The sequence below is a fragment of the Cololabis saira genome, chromosome 8 (assembly GCF_033807715.1).
Source record: "Cololabis saira isolate AMF1-May2022 chromosome 8, fColSai1.1, whole genome shotgun sequence".
NCBI classification, from domain to species: Eukaryota; Metazoa; Chordata; class Actinopteri; order Beloniformes; family Belonidae; genus Cololabis; species Cololabis saira.
Genome location: NC_084594.1, coordinates 44,153,104 through 44,180,930, shown reverse-complemented (window position 1 = coordinate 44,180,930; position 27,827 = coordinate 44,153,104). Strand labels below are relative to the sequence as shown.

General features: G+C 44.2%; 1 protein-coding gene across 4 annotated transcripts in view; it reads right to left on the bottom strand.

The window, feature by feature from the left end:
- Positions 1–10,623: 10,623 nt before the first annotated feature.
- The window catches only part of dido1 (death inducer-obliterator 1), a 28,478-nt gene continuing 11,274 nt past the window's right edge, over positions 10,624–27,827 (bottom strand). For 3 of the 4 annotated variants that reach the window (XM_061728052.1, XM_061728051.1, XM_061728054.1), the window contains 11 exons: positions 26,845–27,076; positions 24,110–24,659; positions 22,430–22,589; positions 21,517–21,633; positions 21,274–21,426; positions 20,118–20,277; positions 18,684–19,245; positions 17,249–17,396; positions 17,072–17,161; positions 16,793–16,988; positions 10,624–15,010 (listed from right to left, as the gene is read on the bottom strand). In XM_061728052.1, the coding sequence (XP_061584036.1) occupies positions 11,199–15,010; positions 16,793–16,988; positions 17,072–17,161; positions 17,249–17,396; positions 18,684–19,245; positions 20,118–20,277; positions 21,274–21,426; positions 21,517–21,633; positions 22,430–22,589; positions 24,110–24,659; positions 26,845–27,076 (6,180 nt within the window). In that variant the 3' untranslated portion in view covers positions 10,624–11,198. The remainder of the gene's footprint in view (positions 15,011–16,792; positions 16,989–17,071; positions 17,162–17,248; positions 17,397–18,683; positions 19,246–20,117; positions 20,278–21,273; positions 21,427–21,516; positions 21,634–22,429; positions 22,590–24,109; positions 24,660–26,844; positions 27,077–27,827) is intronic. The other variant, XM_061728053.1, reaches the window with a different exon arrangement.

Sequence of the window (27,827 nt, the reverse complement as noted above, 5' to 3'; positions counted from 1 at the left end):
AAAAAACAAAAAAACACTACCCTGATTGTTTCATCTTTAAACTTAAAATTAAAACCTTAATCACACCAAAGGAAGTTCTGCTCCACTGTTCCAGAAAGAAAGGTGGATTTTATATTATGTGCAGATTTGAAGCAGACTGGTAAAACGACTTGTTTTAAAGTCGACCACTGTCACTTTAATAACGGTAATGGTAATAAAAGTATTAATAGTAATAATAATAAAAGTAATATCAATAATAACAGTAATATCATTAATTATAAAAGCAGTAATGAGTAATAACTAATAATCAGGTGTATAGTAACGAAGTAGATGTACTTCGTTACACTACTTAAAGGGATTGTGACATGAAAAACACATTTTTCTTGATTTTTTGTGTTTAGTTAGACGAGACAACCCGCTGCATAAGCATATTACTAAGCGGAGGAAAAGAAACTAACAAGGATTCCCTCAGTAGCGGCGAGCGAAGAGGGAAGAGCTCAGCGCCGATTCCCCGTCCGAGCGGCGCGGGAAATGTGGCGTACGGAAGACCGCTTGCCCGGTGTCGGTCGGGGGCCTGAGTCCTTCTGATCGAGGCTCAGCCCGTGGACGGTGTGCAAGACAAAATCACATACCAAAACCAACAAAACCACCAGGCCATCGTGTGGGCGGATGCAATCAGTGAGGGTGGACGTGTGTCCGTGAGCTCCCGGTATGCCTCAACAATCACCACTATTTTACTTTTACTAACTCAGCTCCGAAAGGGAAATTAACTTTCCCCATTTATTGGACCTTTTCTCTCTCATCTGAAGGGGTAAAACTTAAAGCTTAAGAACTTTATACAACAATATTATACGAACTATCGGCTGAGATTTCCCTCACGGCGTGATGGCTGCTGATCAGGAACAGCTGACACTGGACTCATTGTTGAGAGCAATTCGGGAAATCAAAATAGATCTTACTTGTCATATAGACAAAAAGACAACAGACATTCAAACCTCATTGTCTAAAATTGAATTGTCAATTTCAACTTTGGCCGAACGGGTTGACGAAATGGAGACCCGAATTAGTGCAAATGAGGATAATTTAACAGACACTTGCTCTCAAATGGAAAAGATGGAAAAGGAGATCGCTTTTCTAAAAGAAAAATCAGACGACCTGGAGAACCGAAACAGAAGATCAAATATAAAGATTATAAACGTGCCGGAGAAATCTGAGGGGAACGACATGGTTGGATATCTGGAGCGCATCATCCCGCACCTGCTGGGGAATGACCGCTTCACCTCCCCGATCACCCTGGAGAGAGCTCACCGCTTGGGAAGACCCTCGGACCGGATCAGACCCATCATCGCTAAATTCCTTAACTACAGGGAAAAGGAGAAGGTGCTCCGTCTATCCAGAGAGAAGGGTGCGGTGTATCTGGACAACAAGCGCATCTCCTTCTATCCAGACTACAGCGTCGAGATCCAGCGCAGGATGATTCAGTTCAAAGACGTCAAGAAAAAACTCCGAGAGAAAAGTATTGAATATACCAGCTGCTACCCCGCTAAACTGCAGATCAGATTTCAAGGAGAGCGTAAACTTTTTGCGACACCAACTGAAGTTGAAGTTTTCCTTGCTGAAGTGGAAATGGAGTAGTGGGGGATATTGTCCAGAGGAGTGAACACCTGTGGGACTGAAACTGATGGGACTCAACACTGGACATACCGGTAGGCTAATGTTGATCCAGTAATATAATTTAGTAGGCCTGATACAAATTTGAAGTGATTTATAATCCTGCTTTGAAGAAAAATATAACCTACATTGTTATTTAGTTTTCCTGTTTTAGAAGTGATAATTAAGACCAACATAGCCAAATAGGGATCTTGTGTTTTGTAGATTAGTGCTTATTTCATCTATTTTATTTGAAAATAAATAAATTAATAAAATAAAGAATGTTTTGCTTTAAATAGTCCCCTGATGGTGGTTGATTGAATTTGACTTAATAGTAATTGTTGAGGCTACCTAGCCTGTTTAGAAGTGCACAACTACCTGCCACATGGGTGGGTGTTTTTTTGTTTTTTGGGTGTGTTTTTTTTTTTTTCTTTTCCCTTTTTTTTTTTTTTTTTTTTTTTGTTTTTGTTTTTGTTTTTGTTTTTTTTTTTTTTTTTTTGGGGGGGGGGGGGGGGTTGCTATATATGGTCCTTATTCTATATCTGTCCCATTAAGTTAGTAATTATAATATTAATGCCCAGAACTTTGAACTATTTTTTATTTTATTATGCTCTAAATAAGGGATCTATGGTTTTCCTTATATATTGTCATGTCATGAATATGGCAGGAAGATTGACTTGTATATCAATGAATGTCAGAGGAATTAATTCCCCAATTAAGAGAAAGAAAGTCTTAACATATCTGAAAAAACACTCTGTCGATATTGCTTTTATCCAAGAGACTCATCTCACCAATCTGGAGCATATGAAGCTACGAAGGGACTGGGTAGGCCATGTTTTCTACTCTTCGTTTTCTTCACAGTCAAGGGGAGTGGCACTGCTCATAAATAAGAACCTTCAATTTCAGTTGAACTCAACAGAGAAAGATGAGAGTGGTCGATTTGTTCTCATAGATTGTGTTATAAATTTAAATAAGATAACCCTTGTGTGTATATACGGCCCAAACATAGATGACCCGACATTCTTTAATGAATTAACTTTAAGGCTTGCTGCAACTAACGGCCAGTGCATTGTTGGGGGTGACCTAAACCTGGTTTTAAATCCATCAATGGACCGTTCTTCCCCCAAATCATTATCACTGTCCAAAGCAGCCATAGCCCTAAGTCAAGGGATGAGAGAATTGGGACTATGTGATGTTTGGAGATTACACCACCCAAATCAAAAAGATTATTCATTTTATTCTACTGTTCACAATACTTATTCAAGAATAGATATGTTTTTGGCTTCACATAAGACTTTGTCTAGAATTAAAGCTTGCTCCTATCTAGCTGCCACACTCTCTGACCACAATCCCATTAGGATGGAAATGGAATTAGGTCTACCTGAGTCTACCCCACACAAATGGAGATTTAGGAGTTATCTATTGAAAGACCCAGAATTCATTACCTTTATGAATACTCATATTGATGTATTCCTGGAAGCTAACCTGAACTCTTCTACTCACTCTAATATCTGGGAAGCCCTTAAGGCATACATGAGAGGGCAAATCATGTCATATGGGGCACATAAAAGTAAAATAAGGAGAGAAACATTTAAGCAACTAGAAAATGAAATTAGGCTATTAGAACAAGAACATTCGTTAACACAAAACCCTGCTACCCTTAATACTATTACTCAAAAACGGATTCTATATGACAACTTATGTACTAGTAAAGCTGAGGCAGCTATGACTAGAACAAAGTATCACTATTATGAGTTTGGCAATAAAACAAGCAAGTTACTTGCATGGCAGATTAAAAAGGAAGACTCCGAAAAATATATTAAGTGTATTAAAGCAGAGGATGATGGATGTTTAGAAGAACCTAAAGATATTAATTTAGAATTTAAAAGATATTATCAAAAATTGTATAAGTCTGAACTTGATATTGAAAATTCAAAAATAAAACAATTTCTGGATAAAATATCCCTCCCTAAGATTGACACAATTGACAAAGATCTTCTGGATGCTGGAATATCTGAGGAGGAGGTTCTTTGTGCTATTAACTCATTACAGAACAATAAGGCACCTGGACCAGACGGATTCCCAATTGAATATTACAAAACATTTTCAAAAAAACTCCTGGCCCCTCTTACTAATATGATTAAGGAAGCATTAGATAATCAAGTGCTGCCACAGTCACTGGAGGTTGCAACAATAATATTACTGCCTAAACCAGGTAAAGACAAGCAGAATTGTGGCTCCTATAGACCTCTCAGCTTGCTTAATTCAGATTATAAAATTTTATCTAAAATAATTGCTTTAAGACTAGAGAAAGTCATTCCTAAAATAATCCATCCAGATCAAACTGGATTTGTCAAAAACAGACAGGGAGCAGATAATGTGCGCAGATTGTTTCACATAATAGATGCTGCACAGAAACGACAACAGCCAATGTTAATTGTGTCTATGGATGCTGAGAAGGCGTTTGACAGAATAGAACCATATTTTCTTTTGCAGACCCTTAGGACTATGCATTTTGGTGATAGATTTATACAATATATAAAAACACTTTTCAATGCCCCTAAGGCTCAGATTGCAACCAATGGATTTCTGTCAGACGTCTTCTCGCTTTCTAGAGGATGTAGGCAGGGATGTCCCAGCTCACCTGGGTTGTTCGCACTTGCTATTGAACCCTTAGCCATTGCCATTCGCTCCAATCCATCCATTACTGGTATATCATTTGGTGGAGATGAGCACAAATTAGCTCTCTATGCGGATGATCTTTTATTATTTTTAACAAACCCAATTAATTCTCTCTCCCAAATATTTGAGTGCCTTAAGGATTATAGTTTTGTATCTGGTTACAAAATTAATTTTTCAAAAAGTGAGGCTTTCCCAATTAATGTAGCGGACAGTGATACTTGTATTATTTCTGGATCCTTAAAATGTTGCCCCAGTGGTTTTAAATACCTGGGTATTAATATATGTGACTCCCCTAATAAAGTGTATTTAGAAAATTATGTAAAGCTGTTAAATCATACTAAATCAGAACTCCAGAGGTGGATGGATTTACCATTGTCATTAATTGGAAGAGTCAGTACAATCAAAATGAGCGTACTACCTAAATTCATTTATTTATTTCATTGTATTCCTTTCAAAATCCCCATAGATTTTTTCAAACATATTAACAAAGCTATATCTTCATATCTATGGAAAAAGAAAACTCCAAGGGTTAAACTACTTACCCTTCAGGCTCCATATGCTAAAGGTGGATTAAATCTTCCAAATTTTAGACTGTACTACCTAGCATCTCAGGCTCGTCCACTGTGGATTTGGCTGCACTCAAACAACAGTGATTTGAGATGGGTCTCAATAGAGAAAAATGAAATGAAAACTATCCCATTAACGTCTATCCCCTACTTGGGCTCCATGAAGAAACTGGCTAAGATCACAACAAATTCAATTATTTCTAGCACATTTGGCGCATGGCAGGACTCTCACACATTATTGAACTTAAATACATGTTTACTTTTGAATACTCCTCTTATCAACAATCCTAACATTTCAAGTCATATTGCTGACAGAACTCTACAAAGTTGGACTGAGAAAGGTATCAAAACAATTGATGATTTATATATTAATGATTTATTTGCCAGTTTTTCTCAACTATCTGAATTATTTGACTTATCAACACATAATTTGTTTAAGTATTTTCAAATAAGAGACTGGATCAAAAATCAATCGCTTGACACATTCCCCAATAAACCTGTAACATCTCCATTGGAAAAACAATTGCTTGATAACAAAATCACATCTATAAAAGGAATAACATCTGTAATCTATAATATTCTTATCAATAACCTACCACTATATCACAGACCTCCAATGAAACTAAAATGGGAAGCAGACCTGGAATGTTCATATGAGGACAAGGATTGGTATACTCTTTTAGAAAAAACACACACTATGCTAATATCCACCAAACACAGACAAATTCAATTCAATATTTTACATCAAATTTACTACACTCCCTACAAATTAAATAAATTTAATAGTGCGGTCTCTGCCATGTGCCAAAGATGCAAAATAAATACTGGAAATCTGCTCCATATGCTCTGGAACTGTCCTGTTATAGATGCTTTCTGGAAATACGTCATCAAAACAATCTCTGACATTTTAAAATCCCATATTCTTGATCCTAAAGTTTGGATACTGGGAGATATTAGTTCATTAAAAATAACCTATCATAAAAAGTATTTCATTCTGCTCGCAGGCACCGCAGCAAAAAATTGTATTTTAAAAAACTGGAAATCGGAAAACCCCCCAGGACCCAAACAGTGGATCAATGAACTTGGATCATATTGTACTCCAGAAAAAATACTGTATTCCGTTAGAAAAAAAACTAGAGACTTTGACCTTATTTGGGGACCTTTTTTGGATTTTTTGCTTTTAATGGACTAATGATCTGAATCATCTACTATGTTAATGAATTTGTTTTCACAGGACTTGATTATTTAATTTATTATTCATTTTTGTTCTAGTATTGATAGACACATGTTAAATAATTTTGAATGAGGTAATTTATTGACCATATGAGGGAGGGAAGGGGAGAGGGGTGTGTTGTTGTTTTTTATTTTTATTTACATTTTTTATTTTTTATTTTTTTATTTTTTTTTATTTTTTTATTATTATTATACTTTATTTATTTTGGTTTAATTAATGTTGTGAAAAGTAAAAAAAAAAAAAAAAAAGGGGGAGAAATATTGATAATTATATTGTTATTGTAAATATTTCTTTTTTTTATGCCCTCAATAAAGATATCTATACAAAAAAAAAAAAATCACATACCATTGATCCACTGTCTGCTGTGTGCGGGGAGTTTGGGGGAGAGGAGGAGTGGAGGATGGGGGGGGGGGGGGGGGGGGGGCAATGATTGACAGGAAAGGGGGAAAAGGACGCGTTTTTCACTAGGCAAAAAACACCCTCATAAAAATAGCCAGGCATGGAGTACTGGAGTGAAGTTTTTCTTGTTACACCCTTTTAGACACATTTGAGGGATATTGGCCAAGACTTTTAATAGTGTTAAAAGCATGTTAAAAATTATGTCACAATACCTTTAAAGGGGACCTATTATGAAAAACATGTTTTTTCTTGTTTTAACATATATAAAGTGGTCTCCCCTCACCCTGCCAACTCAGAGAAGGAGGAAAGACACGAAATTCTGCAGGGTCTGTTCTCCCTGCCCGGAGGATCCTTCCAGTGTCATGTGACTTTTACGAGCCGCTCAGATTTGTGCATTTTCGTTACGTAAGCAAAATGCAAACCACGCCTTGGTCTCCTCCGCTGCTGAAACCACGCCCACAACTAACTCCACCGGCTGGAGCGTCCGCTATTGTTCAGCAGCGGTGGCTGTTTCCACAGCGAGAGACAGTTAAAATGAGGTTTTGCATCAACACTTACCCTCATAAAAGGATCAGTTCCAACAGCACGGACCCGGCAACTGCACACGAGTCAGCGGTAAGAACGTTCATTTTTTATGTTATTTATATTTATGTATTTAGCTTAGCTCCTGTGTTACTCCGTGTTACGGAGCTCTATTAGTACCGTAATACATTTTTCTTCTGTTCATGGTTTCAGATCTTCCAAGCAGCTGAAGCTTCAACGACACCTTCAGAAGACGCACGGTCCTTCCTTGAGCCAGAAATAGTGCATACATGTTATTTATATACAACTTATGTTCTTTTATTTTTTTTAACAATAAAGTTGCCATTTGTGAAAATTCAGTGTTGTGATTTCTTTACAGTTATGATTCATTTGTCTTGTAACATAAGAAATGAAATGATGAGGAATCGGAGTAAATACCTGTGGTGTACCTGTTTAGAATTCAATTAAATCTTCCTGTGTGAATTAGTGTGAAGACGAGGTGACCCGTTCCCTCTTCAGGGAACTAAAGGCTGATTTATGGTTCTGCGTTACACCAACGCAGAGCCTACGGCGTAGGGTACGCGTCGATTTAACGCAGAACCGTAATTCAGGCTTAAGATCCCAGCGTCCGACTATCGCGTCGAGCTGCGTGACATCGGACGCTCTCTGTCCACACTGAAACGGTTAAACTCGCGGCCAGTTAGGACAGTCCAATAGAAAATAAAGCAATGGAATTGATTTTGCCACTGAAGTTCGATCGCATCGCATGGGACTTGTGTACGGAGCTGCTGCTCTTCAGCCCGGAGCGAGGCTTTGTTCCCCCCCTGCTACACGTCATTCAGAAATACCATATATCCAATATCCATATTCGGGGGGGTCCCTAACTCGTCCCTAACTTTTTTTTTTTGTTCTTTGTTTTTTAAACATTGTGGCCCTATACAATAAACCAATACAATCAGCCTACTATAGCCTATGACAAATACACCCACACTTTTAACCATTTTAGATGCACGTTGTTTTACTAACAGGAGGCAAAATTGTGCATTACGATGCAGAATGTTATTTACATATTAAATCCGATAATTCAAATAAATAAAAGACATTAATTGGCACCACACTAGTGCACTTAATGAATAAATACCAGGTATAAGACACTGGCGCACGACCAGTGCATTGCAGAAACGAATAAACAAATAAAATAGGCCAATGTATTTTTTTTAGATAAATTAAAAAAAAAATACAATAAAAATTAATTGTGCATTCAAATAACAGTAATAACAACAAATGCCACTATCGGAGACGTGCAATCAGTGCACTTAAACAGATCCTCAGCCTGCACAATGATGACTGATTATTTAACGTTATGTAACCACCCAGGAAATTATGTTTTAACACAGCTGCAGCTGTGTTAAAACATGTGAACACATTCACAAATTCCACTCATAACAGGTCATCACGCAAAATTTAAAAAAAATATGATGGCTCTCAACAGGTGGGTTCACGCAGCTTACACATTCACAAATCACACTCATAACAGGCCATAACGCAAAATAATAATTAAAAAAAAACATTAGCTCTCCGGTGGGTTCAGGCCATATTAAGCAGGCTGGCCTCTTACCTTAAGTTAAAATAGACCAAATGTGCCTTTTTTCTCTCTTTTTTTTTTACCTTGTCTGCACACATATTAATGGTTTATACCAGGCTGGTAAAAACCTAAGGCATTGTTACTATATTTAATATATATACATATATACGCATACACATACATATATACACATACAAACCCAGTGAGTTTTTTTTGTTTGTTTTTTTTTTGCGGGGGGGGGGGGGGGGGGGGGGGTGACATTTCTTGACTTCTTGTCCTTTCCGTCTTGGTTTTGAGGAAGAAGAGAAGCAATGTCCTGCTTTAATCCAGCTTCTGACAAATGGAACCGGGTCCAATTTGTCCAGAGGAGGTCCGATGAGGTCACAAACAGGAGTGCAGACAAGCTTTCTTCACGCAACCTGTTGAGCCCCTGGCTGTCCGTGTTATTAACTGCGGAAAAGCCTTGTTGCGCTGTGCTGGCGCACATGGCTAATTTGCATATATAAAGGTGCAGGACTTGTGTTAAACCAATAAAAGTTTTGAATTGTGAATACTTGATATGGCGATCTCTTAAACATATTTAATTGACCATTAGTGACAATCAAATTACCATATTACCACTCTTTGATATAGCCTAATTTATTTATTTTTTTGTCAACATTGAGACCCCCGCTAAATTTGGCTTTTGAGTCCGTCAGGGGGGCTCAAGGGTTAATCGGGGGTGGTCGGACCCTCCCGAACCCCCCCGTATTTCGCACTCTGGCCCCGCCCCTCAGAATCCCTCATAGAGGAGGTTAGAAGCGGTAAAACTAAAGACATGGCCCACAGGCTGCATTTCTGATTTATGTAGAAAAAACAAGCTTTTGATTGTTTTTAAGACATTCAAGGCCTGTTTAAAATATACATTAAAGGCCATAATAGGTCCCCTTTAAGTGGTTTTTTTGAGGATTTGTACTTTACTTGCGTTTTTTTTTTTTAATCACGACTTTTACCTCACTACATTTAAAAGTTAAAAAATATACTTTTACTTCGTTACTTTGACATTTGCCACCTCGTTACAAATTAAAATAATTATATTTTGCAAGAGTTAATTGTCGGTGTTGTATTCATTCACCTGAAAGTGAAATGAAAAAAAAAACAAGGATAATTTTTGGTTGTGTTGCTTCTTTTCGTGCGTACTATAAAATACTTGTACTCTTACTTTTGATACTTGAGTATATTTTTTCACAAGATACTTTTGATACTTAAGTACATTTAATGTAAGCTACTTTAAGACTTTTACTCAAGTCATTTTCTTATGGGTGACTAACTAGTTTTACTAGTCTTTTTCAGTTATGGTATTTCTACTTTTACTTAGTTACTTTTTTCAAGTACTTTATACACCTCTGCTAATAATAATAATTAAAGCTACAAGCAGCGATGAACGGGCGCGGGGCGCTTTTGACTGAGAAAAGTAATGCGCGTCGTCGCAGGATGGAGATGCACATTTTGATGTATAACACACCTGGGTGCACGTTACGGTTCGGGCGAAGAAACGGCTGAAGAAATGGCATAAATTGCGCCAAAATTACACAATTAATTCAAAATGGCCGACTTCCTGTTTGGTTTCGGCCATGGCACCAAGAGACTTTCCTTTAAGTTGCAACATGATACAGGTGTGTAGCGATTTTCGTGCATGTACGTCAAACCATATTGTGGGACTTGAGGCACAAAGTTTTCTAGGGGGCGCTGTTGAGCCATTAGGCCACGCCCATTAATACAAACCCTTAAATATCAAATTTTTCTCCAGGCTTGGCTTGCGTGCAAAATTTGCAAAACTTTTTGGGCACGATTAGGGGGGCAAAAACGCCTTCCTTTCGTCGGAAAAAGAAAAAAAAGAAACGACGAGAACATTTCCTACAGATGTAATAGGGCCTTCGCACTGTAAGTGCTCGGGCCCTAATAATAAGTGATAATAGTAATACTACCCCTCAGATCACACTTGAAGACAATAATAAAAAAACAACAAATTTTCACCAAAGAAATTTAATTGGTCAAGCAGAAACAAAATCTGGACATCTTACAAGAACTATTTATGGGATGTATTCTGTAAATAGAAGCTTCGGTTCAAAGCCACTGAACGAACACACACACACACACTCATACATGTCTCAACAGTGTTTCCTCTTCACCTTCCCATCATGCACCTCAAATATATGGCTTGGACTTTCTCGCCTTAGAAAAGCAGGACTAAAAACATCAGTATGTACAGAAATATTTTCATATTTACATTTTGTAAATGGAGATTTATCGGTTAATTTTTTTCTTTAAAAAAAATGCTTCAACAAGAGAAAAAGGTACGTGTAGTAGAACTCAGCGGTGAGCTTGACGCTTGTACACGAGAAACTTAAGACGGCCTCGATTTCAGAGCTAATAAAACAAACAGAATCCTTAAAGTGACAAAGAAATGTGACGTTTTCTTCCCCCAGAACAGACAGACAGCTGCGGGAACTTTACCAAATACTGCTCTACATTTACGGTGACGTCTGATTAAAGAGTGTAAAAATGATAGTTCAATGTCCCAAAAGAGGAAAAACAGAGACTAGGACGAGTCCTTCTCATTGTCTGTGGGTTTGACTTTAGACGGCTCGTGTTTACTGTCCTTTCTGTCCTCTTTCCTTTCTCTGCTCCGGCTCTTTTCTCTCCGATCTCGATTCTTGTCACGCTCTCTCTCTCTGTCTCTGTCTTTGTCCCGGTCCCTATCCCTGTCTCTGTCTCTGTCTCGTTCACGGTCCCTCTCTCTGTCTCGGTCCCGGTCTCTTTCCCTGTCCCTCTCTCGGTCCCTCTCTCGGTCCCGCTCTCTTTCCCTGTCCCGGTCCTTGTCTCTGCCCTTGTCTTTGTCTGTGACCCGGTCCTTTTCTCGGTCTTTGTCCCGGTCCTTTTCTCGGTCCTTGTCCCTGTCCCTGTCCCTGTCCCGGTCTTTGACCAGGTCCCTGACTGGGTCTTTCCCACGCTCCCGCTCCCGGTCTCTACCTCTGCTTCTGGACCGCTCTCGTCTTCTGTCTCGCTCGCGTTCTCGGTTTCTCGTCCTGTCGCGGTCGTAGTCCCTCCGGTCAGAGTCCTTAGCCCGCTCCCTGTCCTTGTCCCTGTCCTTCTCTCTATCCCTGTCCCTCTCCCTGTCTCTCCTCTTCTCCGGGTCTTGCTCCATGTGCTGCTCTCCCTCCGTCTCCCTGTGTTTCTCAATGTCCCTTCCTCGGCCGCGGTCCGTTTCTCGGCCGCGCTCCATTTCTCGGCTCCGCTCTCGGTTACGCTCCGGGTTCCGCTCCGGATCCCGCTCCCGGTTGTCCCGGTCCCGCTCCGGATCCCGCTCCCGGTTGTCCCGGTCCCGCTCCGGATCCCGCTCCCGGTCCCTCTCTCTGACCCGGTCCCAGTCCCGTTCCCGTTCCCGGCTCCAGCGCCGTCCCTGCCCCCGGTCCCGGTCCCAGGAGGGCCGCCCCCCGTGCGAGCCCTCCCTCTCCCTGTCCCGCCGCCGGTCCTCCGGCAGCTCCCGCCGGTCGTCGGCGGACGGCGCCGAGCCATCGAAGCGGCTGAATCTCTCTGGGCCGCGCGGCTCCGCGTCATCGTGGGTGCTGCTGCTCCTCCTCCGGTCGGGCGAGTGGCGGCGCCAGGGGTCGTCCCTGTGGGGGTCCGGGCTGAGGCGGCCGGGGGGGCCGTGGGAGCCGTCGGCGGGCGTCGGCAGGAGTGGGCCGCTGTGCCGCACGGCTCTGTGCTCGTCCGAGTGCCAGTCGAAGCGGTAGCGCTCCGACCCGCCGAAGGGCGGGGCCGGGTGGGACGGGTGGGGCCGGGGCTCCTGGGACGGGAGGCCCCGCAGCTCGTCGAACGACCCCCGGTGCGTTGGTGGAGAGGAAGGTCTAGAGTTGCCGTACGGGTTGTGTGGAGTGAACATCTGCCCGCCCAGCGAGCCCATGTCTCCGGGGGGTCCCCTCCTGCCCTCGTACTGGCCGGGCGGGGGGGCCCGGTAGGTGGGGCCGGCGGGGAGGCCCGGACTGTCCTTGAACAGGTGGTGAGGGTTGGGGTGAGTGTTGGGGTTCTGGTCCCTGCTGGGCGTGAACACGTTGTTGGGAGAGTCTGTGTTGTACTGCTGGTCTACGTACTGGGATGGGGGGGGGCCCTTGGGGCCCTGGAAGAGGGCTGGAGGGGGGAGCCTGTTGTCAAAGGGACCAGGCGGTAGGGTGGGGAAAGGTGGGGGTGGAGCTCTGCTGGGGGCGAAGTTGAAGGGAGGAGGACCGGCAAACCTGGGTGCAGGTAAACTGTTCTGTCCGTCAAAAGCAGGGAGTGGGGGCAGGCCTGGGGGCGGGGCTTGTTGTCCCATGTGCTGGTGGGGGATGGAGGGGTCGAACATCTGGGGAGGGGGCCCTCTCTGAGCGATGGGAGGGAATGGTGGAGGCAGCCCTCGGGGGGGCATGATGTTCTGGTGCGGGGGCCCGGGGAGTGGCCCGGGGAGTGGCCCGGGGAGCGGCCCGGGTAGAGGCCCGGGCGGGGGCTGCTGGGGCGGCAGCTGCTGGGGTGGCAGCTGGCCGCTGGGCCACTGGTTCTGGAAGCGCGGGTACGAGGATGGAGGCGGGCCGTACTGCTGGCTGCCCTCCCCCTGCATGGGGAGAGGACCCCGTGCCAGGGGGGGGGCGTGGAGGGGCGGGGGGTGCCCCTGCATGGGGAGCGGGCCCGAGATGGGAGGATGCTGCTGGATGGGGGGCAGCATGGACACCGGCGGGGGCCCCATCCGGAGGTTCTGCCCCGGCGCGGGGCGGGGCGCGGGGAAGCTGTCGGCCTGACGGCTGTCGGGTCTGTACTCGTTGTCGAAGCTGGGCGCCGACATGTGGTGCGACATGTGGCGGGAGTCCACGGCCGCAGAGCTCTGGGTGAGCACCGGGATGGTGGAGGTGATGGCCTCGGCCTGGCCCCGGTAGTAGCCCGGGGAGTCTCTGCCGTCTCTGCCATCTCTGCCGCCTCTGCCGTCTCTGCCGCCTCTGCCGCCTCTGTCGTACTCCGAGTCCTCGCCCGCTTTTAAGATACTGGCAGCATTTGGCCAAAGACTGTACTTGTCCACCTCTGTTTCCGCCTCCTCGGGCTCCTCCTCCTCCGTCTTCAGCTCTTTGTCGTCCATGTAGTTGATCTCCATGTCCGGCTCCACCGTCTCTCCCAACAGAGGAATGGACACCTCGTCCTCCGACTGCAGGAAGGGCAGGGCCTCACTCTTGGCCTCCTCCTGCGGCGGTGAGACCTGGGAGGCTTGTGAGGAGTCGGGAAGCTGGTCCGTGTCGGGCTGGGGCTGCTCTTCCTCCGCGGGCTCCCCTGAAGGAGCGGCCCCCTCCCCCTCCTCCTCCTCCGGGTCGTCGGGCAGCTTCTGCCGTGGATCCCGGCTCTGCCTGGGGTCCCTCCTCTGGTTTATCAGGGGAAGGACCGACGAGGACTTCACCAGCTCCTCCACCTTCTTCCCCAGCTGGAGCAGCTGAGTGCTGGCCAGCAGGGAGACGGCCGGCTGGGCCGGACCTGGGTTGGGGGCCGCCGGGGGGGGCACCGGGGACGCTGCCCGCTCTTCTGCCTGCTTCTGCAACACCTGGCCTCCGATCCTCTTCAGGTTCTCCAAGATCTTCTGCGGGTCTGCGATACATTCCGGTGCGGGCTTGGCGGGTGCAGGCTTGGCGGGCGCCGGCGCAGACGTTTGGACGTCATCAAAGATGGATTCATCTTCCGGGTCATAAGCCACATCGTCCGTTTCACTGGCTACCGCCTCAGGCTTTTTAGGGGCCTCCGCTTTGCTTGCGGCCTCGGAGGGCTTCTTGGGCACGCCGTAGCCCCTGCTGGGCTCGTACTCTTCCTCCGGGTCGTACGGCCTGTCGTCTTCGTCCTCCCCTCCGGCGTCCTTGGCGTACTGCAGCACGATGGGGTCTAGCATCTTAGCCGGGGCGGGGAGGTCCCCGGTCAGATCAGACGGAGAGTTGGAAGCGTCCGGGTCCTTCTTCTTCCTGAAGAGAGTGCTGAGAAGCGTCTGGAGAGGGGTGGCGGTGGCCGCCGTGGAGCTGGATGGGGAATCCCTCTCCGAGGTGGTGGATGTGACCAGATCCCTGTCTGATGACGGGGCGGGAACAGCGGTGGAGGCAGCCGGAGCGCCGTCAGACGAGTGGGATGGAGGCGAGCCCGGCGGCGTCGTGCTGAAGGAGATGTCCGGGCCCTGTCGTGTGCTCCGGTCGGCTCTGGCGGAGGACGGCGGCTTGGGAAGTCCGATTTCATCTGCGTCTTTGGTTTGGGTCTTGGAGCGCTTCTCCTCGGCTTCCAGCGGGGCTCCGGCTCGCTTCCTGTCCTTCTGGCAGATCAGCAGCCCCAGCAGCAGGTTGGGACGAGCCGGTTCCAGCCCTGAAGCAGAAACACACAATCTAAGAGGCTTGCAAATATGACGTTTTTAGTTCAATTAAATCCATCAATGCATAAATAAATAGGGAAAGAAAGAACGGAAGATCTTTCACACGGAACCACAAGATGTTGGTGCTGCTGGATTCATCATCTGCATCCAAGTAATAAGTCAGATATTTGTTTGATGTTTAATATCTTTATATTGATAAATATATATGATATATAAATACAGGACTGTCTCAGAAAATTGGAATATTGTGATTTTCTGTAATGCAATTACAAAAACAAAAATGTCATACATTCTGGATTCATTACAAATCAACTGAAATATTGCAAGCCTCTTATTATTTTAATATTGCTGATTATGGCTTACAGTTTAAGAAAACTCAAATATCCTATCTAAAAAAAATTTGAATATTCTGGGAATCTTAATCTTAAACTGTTTAAACTGTTTTTTTTAAATTGCATTACAGAAAATAAAGAACTTTATCACAATATTCTAATTTTCTGAGACAGTCCTGTATATGATATTTATGCAATATCCTTCTACCTCACACACATCCTACCTGCTTTTTTTGCACTGTTTTTTTTTTCTTTCTCGTACTGCACTACTTTTACTTTCATTCCATACTGTTTATATTTTGTAATTATATACTTTTTACTTTTTTATTTTCTTTCGCTGCATGTGTGTGTTGTGTGTAACTGCTGCTGCTCAAAGCGAATTTCCCTACTGAGGGATGAATAAAGGACAATCTAATCTAATTAAAGCTTAGAGGTCCAGCATTTACTCATGTCCCGCATGTCACCTGCAGCTCTAAGATGGTCTCATCATTGCTGATGTGGAAAGTGTGCTGCCGTCGTCGCGGGAGATGACCGGCACAGGAACCCAACGGCTTTTTATTTCTCTTCCGTACCAGTCACTTTTATTTGGCGGTAGAGTATTAGTTTCATGCAGGAGAAAAAATATTTGAGAGGGGAAGATTCTTTTTTTATTGTGCACTTTGAGAAAAAAAATTGAAATGTCGAGAAAAAAGTCGAAATGTCGAGATTAATGTTGAAATACAATTTCAAGAATAAAGTCCAAATTTCGTGAATAAAGTTGAAATGTTGAGAATAAAGTTGAAATACATTTCGAGAAAAAAGTCAAAATCTGATGACGATATTGATTTGCAACACCTATCACAGTTATGTAGTTGCATAACTTCAGAAACGTCCCCTTAACGTTCCACTCCAAGGATGCAAGTTAGTTACGGCTGCTGCTGCAGAGCTGTCAGTCGCTCTGGATTTGATGGGCCAGAGGAGACATTTCCACTTTATTCACCAAATTGTATTTCAACTTTATTCACGAAAAATGAAAAAAGTCAAAATGTCGAGAAAAAAGTCGATATGTCGAGATTAATGTTGAAGTACAATTTTGAGAAAAAAGTTCAAATGTTGAAGAAAAAAGGCAAAACTTCGACTTTATTCACAAATTTCGACTTTATTCTTGAAATTGTATTTCAACATTAATCTTGACATTTCGACTTTTTTCTCAAAGTGCACAATAAAAAAAAAAATCTTCCCCTCTCAAATATTTTTTCTCCTGCATGGCCCTAATACTCTTCCGTACGCCAGACTGTGAGCCCTCCCGAGAGCAGAAAAATAAACCCCTCGAGTTCCCAATCCAGCAGCAGGAGGGGGGAGGGAGACAGATACTCACCACATGTCAAAAACCAAGATAAGAATAAAGCAATGTGAGCAAGTTCAGATGGAAACATGTGAGAACAGACGGGGTGCAGCGTTTACCTGGCCCGTCGAAGGGCAGCAGCTTGGAGGGGAGCGGGTCCTTGGAGCCCAGCGGGATGAGGTACAGGTCCTTGATGCGGCGGTTGTTGTTGGCCACCACGCCGAACCTCTTCCTGCTGCTGAAGTAGGAGAAGAGGGAGACGTACGCCACCTCCTCCTCCTCCGTGGCGGGGTGGAACCGGATCAGACACAGCTCCTGTGAGACACAAACACGTGGTTAAAAAGGCCAGCTCTTCTCCGGGGCTGCTCTCTGACGTGACGGAGGAAGGAGAGGAAAACCTTGGAGAGGGACGTCTTCAGCTTCCCCACGTAGTCCCACACCGTGCCGGGGGAGATCCGGCCCCCGATGTGGATGGTGTCGGGCAAATCCTGCAACCAGGACGACAAAAGGCCAAAACTTTAGATGTCGTTTACACAATTGCCGGAGAAGAAAAGCTGACCGGCGGGTAAAATTACCTCTTTGAGGTGTTCGAACGCTCCCGAGACCAGGTACGCCTTGGTCACGAACTTGGCTACCGACTGCATGTTGACGAAGCCTTTCCAGATCTTCTCCTGGCCGTGCAGGAAGATGGCCGTCTCTCCCTCGGGAGGGGGCTCGGACACGCTGGAGGAGCAAAACACACACTTTTAGACACTAACACAGGGGTCTTCAACCAACTAGGGGGGCCGCGGACGTACTGCAGGGTCCTCCAACTTAACAAGAAATAAAGGCCATTTTAATCTAAATAATTTGTGAGAAAAAAAAAAATATATATACATATATATATATATATACACACACACACACATATAAATATGATTGAGAAAACTCCATTAACAGGCGATTATAATCTACTTTTGACTAAACTATTTAGTCTACAACTCAACATAAATGATTCCCATGACGTGAGTCATGTGACTAATGTCAACTTTAGAGCGGTAAAAACGAGCTACCTAGCTGTTTAAGAAGAGAAAATTCGTTGCGAAATTGACTTTCATATTTAACGACGACTCCTCAATATTTCCTATTTAATGTTAGTTAGACCTGATGGATAAATTAGTGACAATAACGAAGCCTAAAGCTGGAGATTGTAACGTTACAGCTCGGCCTAACGCTACTCCTTCCACGTCTGACGAGGCCAAAGTTTCATCAACCATAAACACATGTAGGTTAATAACCCAGTCAGGAATTGGTTAATAAGGTGATATAAGCAGAATAAAACACATTCAAAAGTTACTATAACACCTAAAACACTTAAAACAGGAGTCATTACCAGAAAAATAACTTGATATTTGACAATTTCTCAAGTAAATTTTCACTTGAAATAAGTAGGAAAATCTGCCAGTGGGACAAGATTTATCTTCTTATTACAAGCAAAAAAATCTTGCTCCACTGGCAGATTTTTCTACTTATTTTAAGTGAAAATCTACTTGAAACAGGTGAAAATTGTTGTTTTTTTCAGTGATGAGTCTTGTTTTAAGTGTAATGAGATTTTTTTTAACAAAAAATGAGACATTTTAACTAGAAATAAGACAAATATTCTTGTTAAGATTGTGAGTTTTTGCAGTGATCCATGTTACTTATCCTGTGAAGGACAGAGTCATATTGATAAGTTCAGAAAAGTGTTTTTTATTGTTGTGTTTTGATGTATTTGATGTAAGCCCAGTGGATATTTAAAGCTTACAGAAGGCTGCATTTAACTGCTGCTATGTCATTCCTGCAGTATTTCTGCAGGTGTTTTGGTCACTGCTATTATTTGTAATATATTATATTATTTGTAATCAGCACAAATTATCTGTCCCCATATGATCAAATCCACCATCCCCCCTGATTTTTTTTTTTTTACAACTCGAGTACTGATTGTCATCAAGTTAAGGAGTGAGAGGACACTACTACAGAGCGGGTGAGCACCTTGTTTTGGCCGGCTTGGGCAGAGGCAGAACCAGCGGCGGGGGCAGAGCCAGTGGCGGCGGCAGAGCTAGCGGTGGCGGCAGGGCCATTGGCAGGGCCGGGGGCATCGGCAGCGCCGCCTTGGCTGCAGCTTCCACCAGAGCGGGGCCCGGAGCTGCCGGCGGCTCCGCCGCGCTCCCGGCGGGCTTTTCCGGGGCGGCGGGGGCGATGTTGACAGCGGACGAGTGGCGGGCCATGCGGGGGTCTCTCCGGGAGATGCTGACGGAGGAGACGGCGGGGACGACGGGGAGAGGGGTCTGGGCCGGAGGCTCCTCCTGGTAGAGCTGGGCTGCTGATGAATCTGCAGCCGCCGGCTCCGGCTTGGGGTGGAAGGATGGAGGGGGTGGATGCTGGTACGAGCCCTGGTGCTGGTAGGACGGGCCGGGCGGGGCCTGGTGCTGGTAGGGCGGGCCGGGCTGGCCCGGGCCCAGAGACGGGACGCCCTCCGGTCTGGGGGACTTGGCTTCAGGCTTCTTGGTGAGCCGGACCTTCTTGGCTGCAGGTTCATCTTCTGCCTTCAGTCCTAAAGGACAACATTTGTTTGAGTTTTTTCAAATAAGATTAAAAAATTAAAAAAAAAACAATAAAACCATGCAACATTTAGAAATCTGACAAACCCCCAACATTCACGAAATGGGTCAAAGATGTTATATCTTTTATACCTTTAGAAAAGCTCAGATAAAACAGATTCAAATCTCGCCAAAAATGTATAAAGGCCTGGTTTCCTTTCTTAGAATTCATCCTTACGCTGTCTTTCAATGATGTAGCTTAGCATTTATTTTAGTCATGTTTACAGTGTTACTTGGATGTGTGGAAACCCTCAATTGTACTACTAACTGACAAATGTTTGGACTAATGTGTAACCCTTAACCGTCCATCCGATATGTAACGAAAGGCTGATCCTCAACTTCTATTCTACAACCAGTTCTAGATCAGGTTGAAAAGAGAGATGCCTCAAACATTTCCAATGTTTCCAATGCTGTATGTTTGTGTACAGTTATTTTGTTTATACTCGGGCAACTTCTATTTTGTTTAATTCTCTAAATCCTAAATGCACTCAACAATATATAGATATAACCCCTCCCGCTTTTTCCTTTCCCTTTTTTTTCTTCTTATTTTTGTATGTTTTTGTTTGTTTTGTTTACTTCATTTGTGTTTTGTTTGTTTGTTTAAAAAAATAACAACCAAATATCACCTTTACTGCTGAACCCGTGATGTAATGTGGACATGTGGTGATGGCGATGGGGTGGGATTGTGTTGAGATGTATTGAAATGCACGTCAAATTGTATCTTGTAAGATTTAAGAAAAAGCTAATAAAAATACTTTGAATAAGAAAAAAAATAAACCCATGCAACGTACTGCCTTCCAGAGGCATCTTTCCTTGTTTTTTTTACCTGTGCATATTTTACAGTTGAGGTCAAACAGGTGAGTCTTGTGTTCAGCCGTGGTGTCTTTGAGCATGCTGGTGAAGATGTCTGCCACGCCGCCGCCGCTCCCCTCCAGGGCGGAGGACTGAGCCGGAGCCGACGAGATGAAGACACTTTCATCCTGGTCCTGAGGAAAACACGGCACAAGATACAGGTGAATCCAGGCGAAAGTGGCGGCTGTCAGTCACGCAGCAGCGCAGAGGAAGCTAGACGGAGGAGCTGGCTGCGCGTCGTCCCCCCTAAGGGCCAGTCCCAATCCCCCCCTAGTCCTACTTTTCAGCCCTAACCCTAAATTTTGCGTGTTCCCGTGAGGGTAGTGGTGTCCCAATTCCTCTTTGCATGTAGGGCTAGTGGACATAACGAGGGCTAGTGTGTATCAATCTGGCCCTTCACAGCGAGGGATTTCAGATGCTGACTTCGCGACGGAGGGCATGAAAAAATTTACCAGAATGCTTTATGTCATCATTTGCAGACTCAATCAAACAAAAAAACATGGACATTTCTCATTTTTTAGTGAATAAAATCTATATTTTGAGTTAGTTTCTGCATAAAAATGCATTTTGATTACATTTCTAGTGAGAAATATATATTTTACTTTCATAATATTCACTCAGTGAATGTACATAATCACTCGCTTGCCCGTTGTTGCAAAGATCTCGCCAGAATAAAGGCTGATTTATGGTTCCGCGTTACACCAACGCAGAGTCTACGGCGTAGGTTACGCGGCGACGCGCGCCGTACGGTGTGTGTTGCCGCGTAACCTACGCTGTAGCTCTGCGTCGATTTAACGGAACCATAATTCAGCAACGTTTTCAACCTGATCTCACAAAAATCCATGAAATGCCCAGGACCGCTTACGTACCCGAACGTAAACCATGCAGTGACGTAGCAAGTGGTGTCCCAATCCCTAGGGAACATTACAAAGCCCTACCCCTTGTGGCTTCATTTTGAGGGTGAAGTGGTAGTGGGAGAGGGCTAGTGGTAGAAAGTAGGGTGAACATTGGGATTGGCCCTAAAACACGGCCGTCTACTGGGACAGTTCCTGCAGGCTGAACCCAACCCCCCCCATGCAAAGTGAGAAGGAAGTATAAGAGGTGCAGAAGAGCCACTTGCCACCACTTACTGAAGCAGAACCCAAGCGAGAAGCTGAAGACGAGCCGGAAATACATACATCTGCGTCGGACGTTGGTGGAGCGTCGTCCACGTCCATGTGGGAGCCGGAGTCATGTCTCTTCCCCAGTTTGGAGTGCCCTGAATGGGACCTGGGAGACAGACCCTGCAGACACAAACCGGTCAAACTTAAAGCAAGGAGTCTCCTTGAGGGGAGGAAAGCATGAGGTGGGAGTTCTTTGGGAGGAAGCGTTACCTCGGGAGCGTCAGGTTTCCTCCACTCGGATATCTCTTTAGCGAGCAGCTCCTCGGCGCTCAGCCTGACCAGCCTGAAGGGCGACACGTCCCCCCCCATCACCCTGTAGAACAAGCCCTGACACAAACACACGCTTCATTTAGGCCAGTGTTGAAACAAATGTATTTTCCGATTGTAAATCGATTCTCATTAATTCCTAAAAATCGATCCATATGTCTAAAGATCGATTTATTTATTTTTCATCATTACAACTTTTGGTATTTTTTTGTTTATGCCCAAAAATTTAATGTTTTGTTGGACACAAGAATAACTGCTGCCATGTTTTTGCCTTTAAATATTTTTTAAAAAAGGTATGAAAATATTAAAGTTTTACATTATAATTGCATAAATTGTCTATATTTCTTTGCTTTATATACTGTCTTGGGGTTACATTTGCATAAAATGCTAAAAACCAAATTCTCAAAATTGAAAAATTAAAACTGATTTCATCCGTCTCTGTTTCCTCCCTGGATCTGTTTGGTAATTCTGACCCACGATGTTTCTGAAAGCAGTTCTATCAGCATTCTGGGAGCTGATTGGTCCTTACAGCATCATTAGCTGCAATACTTGCTGTTGAATCTAGATATAATACTAGTATTAATATGTTGCATAACTACAGTCATATAATTCATGCAACAGCTCAAAAAACAGTTTTAATAACACATCCATATCAATATCAGAATCGAATCAGATCGAATCAAAGTGTGATAATCGATTCTGAATCTTAAGAATGGGAATCGTTTCTTGACATTTGAATCGATCCCCTGCCCTAGTTTAGTTTCACTGCTTAAAAACTCAAACCAACCTTTCTTCAGACTCTAAATTCTACCAATAGTACCTGAAAATCTAAGTGTGCAGGTTGATGGGAACTCACTTTGTTTTTGGGGTCTTTGAGGTTGAACATGAGGGTCCGGTACTTGTTCTTGTACTTGCTGTCGGTGCTCAGACACAGATTGAACATCTCCTTCTCGATGGCGACGGCCAGCCTTCCCACTTCCCCCTCAGTCATCTTCAGATCGTCACTGTCGCTCACCCTGGTGGAGAGGGAGACAAGGCTTTAATACGTCTGGACCATCTAAACAACCTCAACTAGGGTCGCCAACCGTCCCTTGAAAAAACGGAATCGTCCCGTATTTATAAACTAAAGTACGTGTCCCGTATTAAGCTGGAAAGCACTTTGTCCCGTATTACTGTGAGAGTCAAAAAATAGTCATAAAATGCCAATGGAAAATGTCATTGAGCTGTTGAGTTCCTAAGTTATTGTTTCCTGTTTTACTACAACTGTAGCTACAGTCATGGCCTTTGAGGCACAAATATGTTTACAAGTTTTCTACAGACTTTCTGTTTGCACTTTTGTTATTGCACTAAAAATGTGCACTAATACAGAATTGATGTTCTGCTTAGGGGTGGAACAATACGGGTAACTCACGATTCAATACTGTGGCGATATGTGGCCCACGATAACGATAATATCACGATACCTACCATATTCGATATATTGTAAGAAATTTCATCAACGATATATGTGACTGAAAAAGAAAAAATACCCATAAAAAGGAAAACGTCATTTATTCAATGCCAAAACTTCCTACAATGTACAAAGAAAGTGCATTTGTATAAACCTCACTGTCTCCAGGGCTTGTAAATGTAAACACTGTACAGCTGGACAAATTAAAGTGCATGAACAATAGTGCGGTGACAACCGCGTAAATCCATTATGTGTGTTGTAATAAAATATCGATATTTTCCATCAGTTTATCGATTATTGCGACAGAGAGCGCAACAATATATTGCAATATCGATTTTTTTCCCCCACCACTAGTTCTGCTTGCTAAAAATGACGCACTTTGTCCCGTATTATATTGTTGCACTAAAAATGTGCACTATTATAGAATGGATGTTCTGCTTTCTTTCTATTGTTTTATATTAATTTATAAAATTTTAAGTTAAGCAGGACAGGTTTCTGCTTAAGAAAGATACTTATTTTCTCATATTGTGATTAGTATTCTGGCAGTGACAGGGGAGGGATTAGTTTGGTCTGTAGTTTGTTTTTATTATTGTTTTATTTCTTTTTTCATACTGTTTAATTGTTTTTTTTAACATTTTGTACACTGGTGTATGCTATGATTAACATGCCCATGCCTACTCAAAATCTTTGTAATTAACACTCAGCATTTCACCTTTGCTACTTTGTGAAAATTTCAATAAAAAGATCTTGAATTAAAAAAGAAAGATACTTATTTTATTTAGTTCATTTTGTATTAAAGTGAATTGCTGGATAATAATTTGTTTTCCATGTGTTCATGTGATTCAAAAATATGCATCTAATTCAATTCAGGTTTGAGTCAAATAGTTAAAAAAAATCGTTTCACTCACAAAAAATGGGGCTAAAAAAATTCACCACGCCAGGAAAGGTGAAGACAACCGGGCCGGCCGGCCCTGACGATGAGGTGACCCAGATGTATTTTTCAGGGAGTACAACCCTAACCTCAACACACACACACACACACACACACACACACACACACACACGGCGGAGACCTGCGGGACTCACCTCTTGAAGAGGATGTCGGTGAGCGAGCGGCGGATGTTCTGCCTCATCTGGTTGTTGGGCGGAGGCCGCAGGGGCGGCCCCTGCGGGTGGGGGGGGTGTCTGGAGGCCGAGGACGGGCCGGGGGAGGCGGCGGCGGGCGCGGGAGACGAGGGGACCCTGGGGGACGAGGCCTGCCGTTGGGGACTGCCGTCCTTCTGCTGCGGCTGCTGGGGCTGCTTCTTGGGAATGGTGAAGTTGGACTTGGTGACCCTGAGCGCCCCCGTGACGTGGATGGGACCCGGAGGGTGGGAACTCGGCGGGGGGGCCGACGGCGCCGGGGCCTTCTTGGACTTGGCCGGGCTTTTGCTCGGAGGGGTCACGGGTTTCCTGGAGATCCGTGAGGCGGCCGCCGGAGGCGGCTGCTTCTTGGCCCTGGCGGATCCCCGGGTCTCCCTGGTCCTGCTGGCCGGGGGCGACTTCCGTCCCCGGGTGGGGGTCGTGGAGGCCGCCGGCTTCTCGGGGGACGGCGCCGGCTCCTTCTCGGCCGGCCGCTCTTCTTTGGGAGGAGGAGCTGCAGATATAAAACGAGAGCCAGTATTGGAACATGTACAATCCTGTCCGGCAGCAGTAGACGTGACACAGTTTGGGACTATCGTGATAAAACAACCACCACATCCAGCAGGCAGCAGCAACCATAACCTCCTTTTCTACGTGACCACTCGAGGACAAAACCCACACATTTAAAGTCCCCATTATTGACTTTGCATAGAAAAACATTGTGAAATGAAAACAATGTTGACAACTGAGAAGATAACCAGACCCTCTTTATTTTAGCAGCAACAGAAAATACATTAAGCTGTTAATGCAAATTCTTTAAATCAAGTGGGGTCGTAATCCTAAAAGTTGTGGGGGGACCCTCTCTCTGAGTCCTCGCATCCAAACCGGAGGTAAGGAACTTTATTAAAGCACCTGCACAAGGTTGCTTGTACAAGCTCTCCAATAACCAAATGTTAAACATGAAAGAGGCAGTTCCTGTCGCTTGAGCGGCAACGAGACGAGCCCCGTCCACCACCGGTCCAGTGGCTGCGTCGTCCCCAGCTCCGGCCTTCCCTTAAAAATCTAAAATGTAATTTGGGAATAAGTATTGCAACCCCAGAAGGGAGCGTGTCATATCTCTGGGTTGGCTGGAAACAACACATGGAAGGAAGCAGCACAACCTCAACAGAGTCTCATTAGTGATCCGTTATTCAAATGAAATGTGAATGGTACATTTGAGTCAACTGCTTTCATATTCACATCCAAATATTAAAAAAAAATAAAAAGCCAAGTCACATCCCACTTTGGAGCATGAGGAGTTGTGGCAGAACAAGAGCTGGGGGTCAAACATCTGCTGTGGCTCCGCCTCACGGCCACAAGCCTCTCTGGACTAAACTGCAGCAAGTGGAGAACTCCCAAGTAGCGGCGGCAAAGTAAGCAGAGTCAGCAGTGTTGGATGGATCGTTAGTGGAGAAACATCAACGATGTGATGGCTATGGATGGACCAATGACCTGCAGCCACGTTGCTCCCAGCTGACGGCTACAAAAACACTCATCTTTGATACTTATATTATCTTCAGAAACCCTGCTAGTATAACTCCTCAAAAAGAGGAGCGGAAAAAGCAACTGTCCACATCCCAAACATCCCTTAATATGCATCAAATGTCATCACCGGGTGCAAACTATTTGGAAAAACTGTGGCGGGGAGAGGGGGTCCCCCTTTTCTTCACGGGCTCTTCAGCTTCCAGCATCTCCAGCATCTCCAGCGGCGGCGGCTTCCTCAACTTCCCCACACGGGTCCAGCTCCGGGTCTTCAGAGGCGGCTCTCACTCGGTAGCTCTCACTCGTCAGCTCTCACTCGTCAGCTCTCACTCGCTCAGCGCCCACCGTCTCGCGAGCTTCTCCGTAAATGTGTGCAGTTTTTAAAACAGTTTCAAATGCTTGATTTCAGCTTAACTGGTCGGGACATCCTACAGGAAGCCAACAATGCTCACATAATCAAACGAGGCATCCAAAAATCACTTTATCACCTTTTATTTTGAAGCCAGTTTCTCAGGAGTAGTGATGCATTATATTCAATATGAATTAATAAACTGAAAAAAACAGCTCGTAACCACAAGAAAAACTAGGACATGAGCTCAATATGAGCCATGTTCATACAGTCACATCACCTACCTGCTGCAGAGGGAGGGAGGGAGCGGCTGGAGGAGGAAACCAGGAAGTGCAGGCTTGTGAAAACCTCGTTCAAAATACAGAAGCCCCATTTCATTCATTCAATCCAAAAATGTCAGCTTATGTCTGAATTTTAAAAAGAACAGGCTCCCTCTCTGCGTCTACCACATTTTCATGAGTGGATTTCATAAAAAACCGTGATCCTCCTAAGGAAGAAACAAGCCGCCGTATCAAAGTTAAGGTGTTAGTCTACGTGGTGGGGTCTGATCCTCAAACACGGAACACTGCTCTTCATCAAACTAGCCTAGTTGTGGGTGACCTTTCAAAATAAGAGCCTCCTGATCACTCAATACTTACCAAAAGCAAAAGGCTGACACTTACCGGTTGACTGCTGCCCAACATTAGATAGTGGTTTTTTTGCACATGACTGAAATCACAACACTACGGCACAGATCAGTTCATCACGTCCTCTCTAGAGGAGTTTAGCATGACAGGAAGAACACACAATCGGTTCAACAACAGCTCTAGACTTTTAAAGAGATACATACACTTTTTGTTTAACACTGTTGGTGATATGGGTGAAGTCTTTTCTGGTGTTACTGCAATGTAATTATGGTCACTGGACCAGGAGGCAGTGGTCGGCGGCGGCGGCTGCTCCTCGGCGTGCTCGTCTTCGTCGTCCTCATCCTCATCCTCGTCCGGGTCCGAGCTGAGCTCTTCCTCGCTGTCAGAGTCTTCCCGGGACTTCCTCTGTGCCTTCTTCCCGCCGGCAGTGCTCCTCTGAGGGGGGGGAGGAGAACAAATGCATATTCAGGCGTTTCAGATCCAAAACAGCAAGAGGAAAGAAATGCTTCCACTTCAGCTCTGTTGTCTTAAAAACATTCACTTCTAAAAGGATCCCCGGATACACGAAGCCGTCTGCTCTGGTCCGGTCCAACAGAACGGTGACAGGAACGAGCCTCCGACACTTCAGATGTTTTACAGACCGACATGGACTTTTATGGAAAAGTACAATGTGCATGAAAATGTTCTTTGCAGGTTTAATACATTTATATCATTATAGTAAACATTGGACTGTTTCTAACGGCGGGTGTGGAACCGGCGCATTCCCATTACTGCGCTGTTGCTGTAATATTAAAATCATATAAATACAGGACTGTCTCAGAAAATTAGAATATTGTGATAAAGTGCTTTATTTTCTGTAATGCAAAAATGTCATACATTCTGGATTCATTACAAATCAACTGAAATATTACAAGCCTTTTATTATTTTAATATTGCTGATCATGGTTTACAGTTTAAGAAAACTCAAATATCCTATCTCAAAAAATTAGAATATTCTGGGAATCTTAATCTTAAACTGTAAACCATAATCAGCCATATTAAAATAATAAAAGGCTTGCAATATTTCAGTTGATTTGTAATGAATCCAGAATGTATGACATTTTTCTTTTTTTTTTTTTAAATTGCATTACAGAAAAGAACTTTATCACAATATTCTAATTTTCTGAGACAGTCCTGTATACAATAA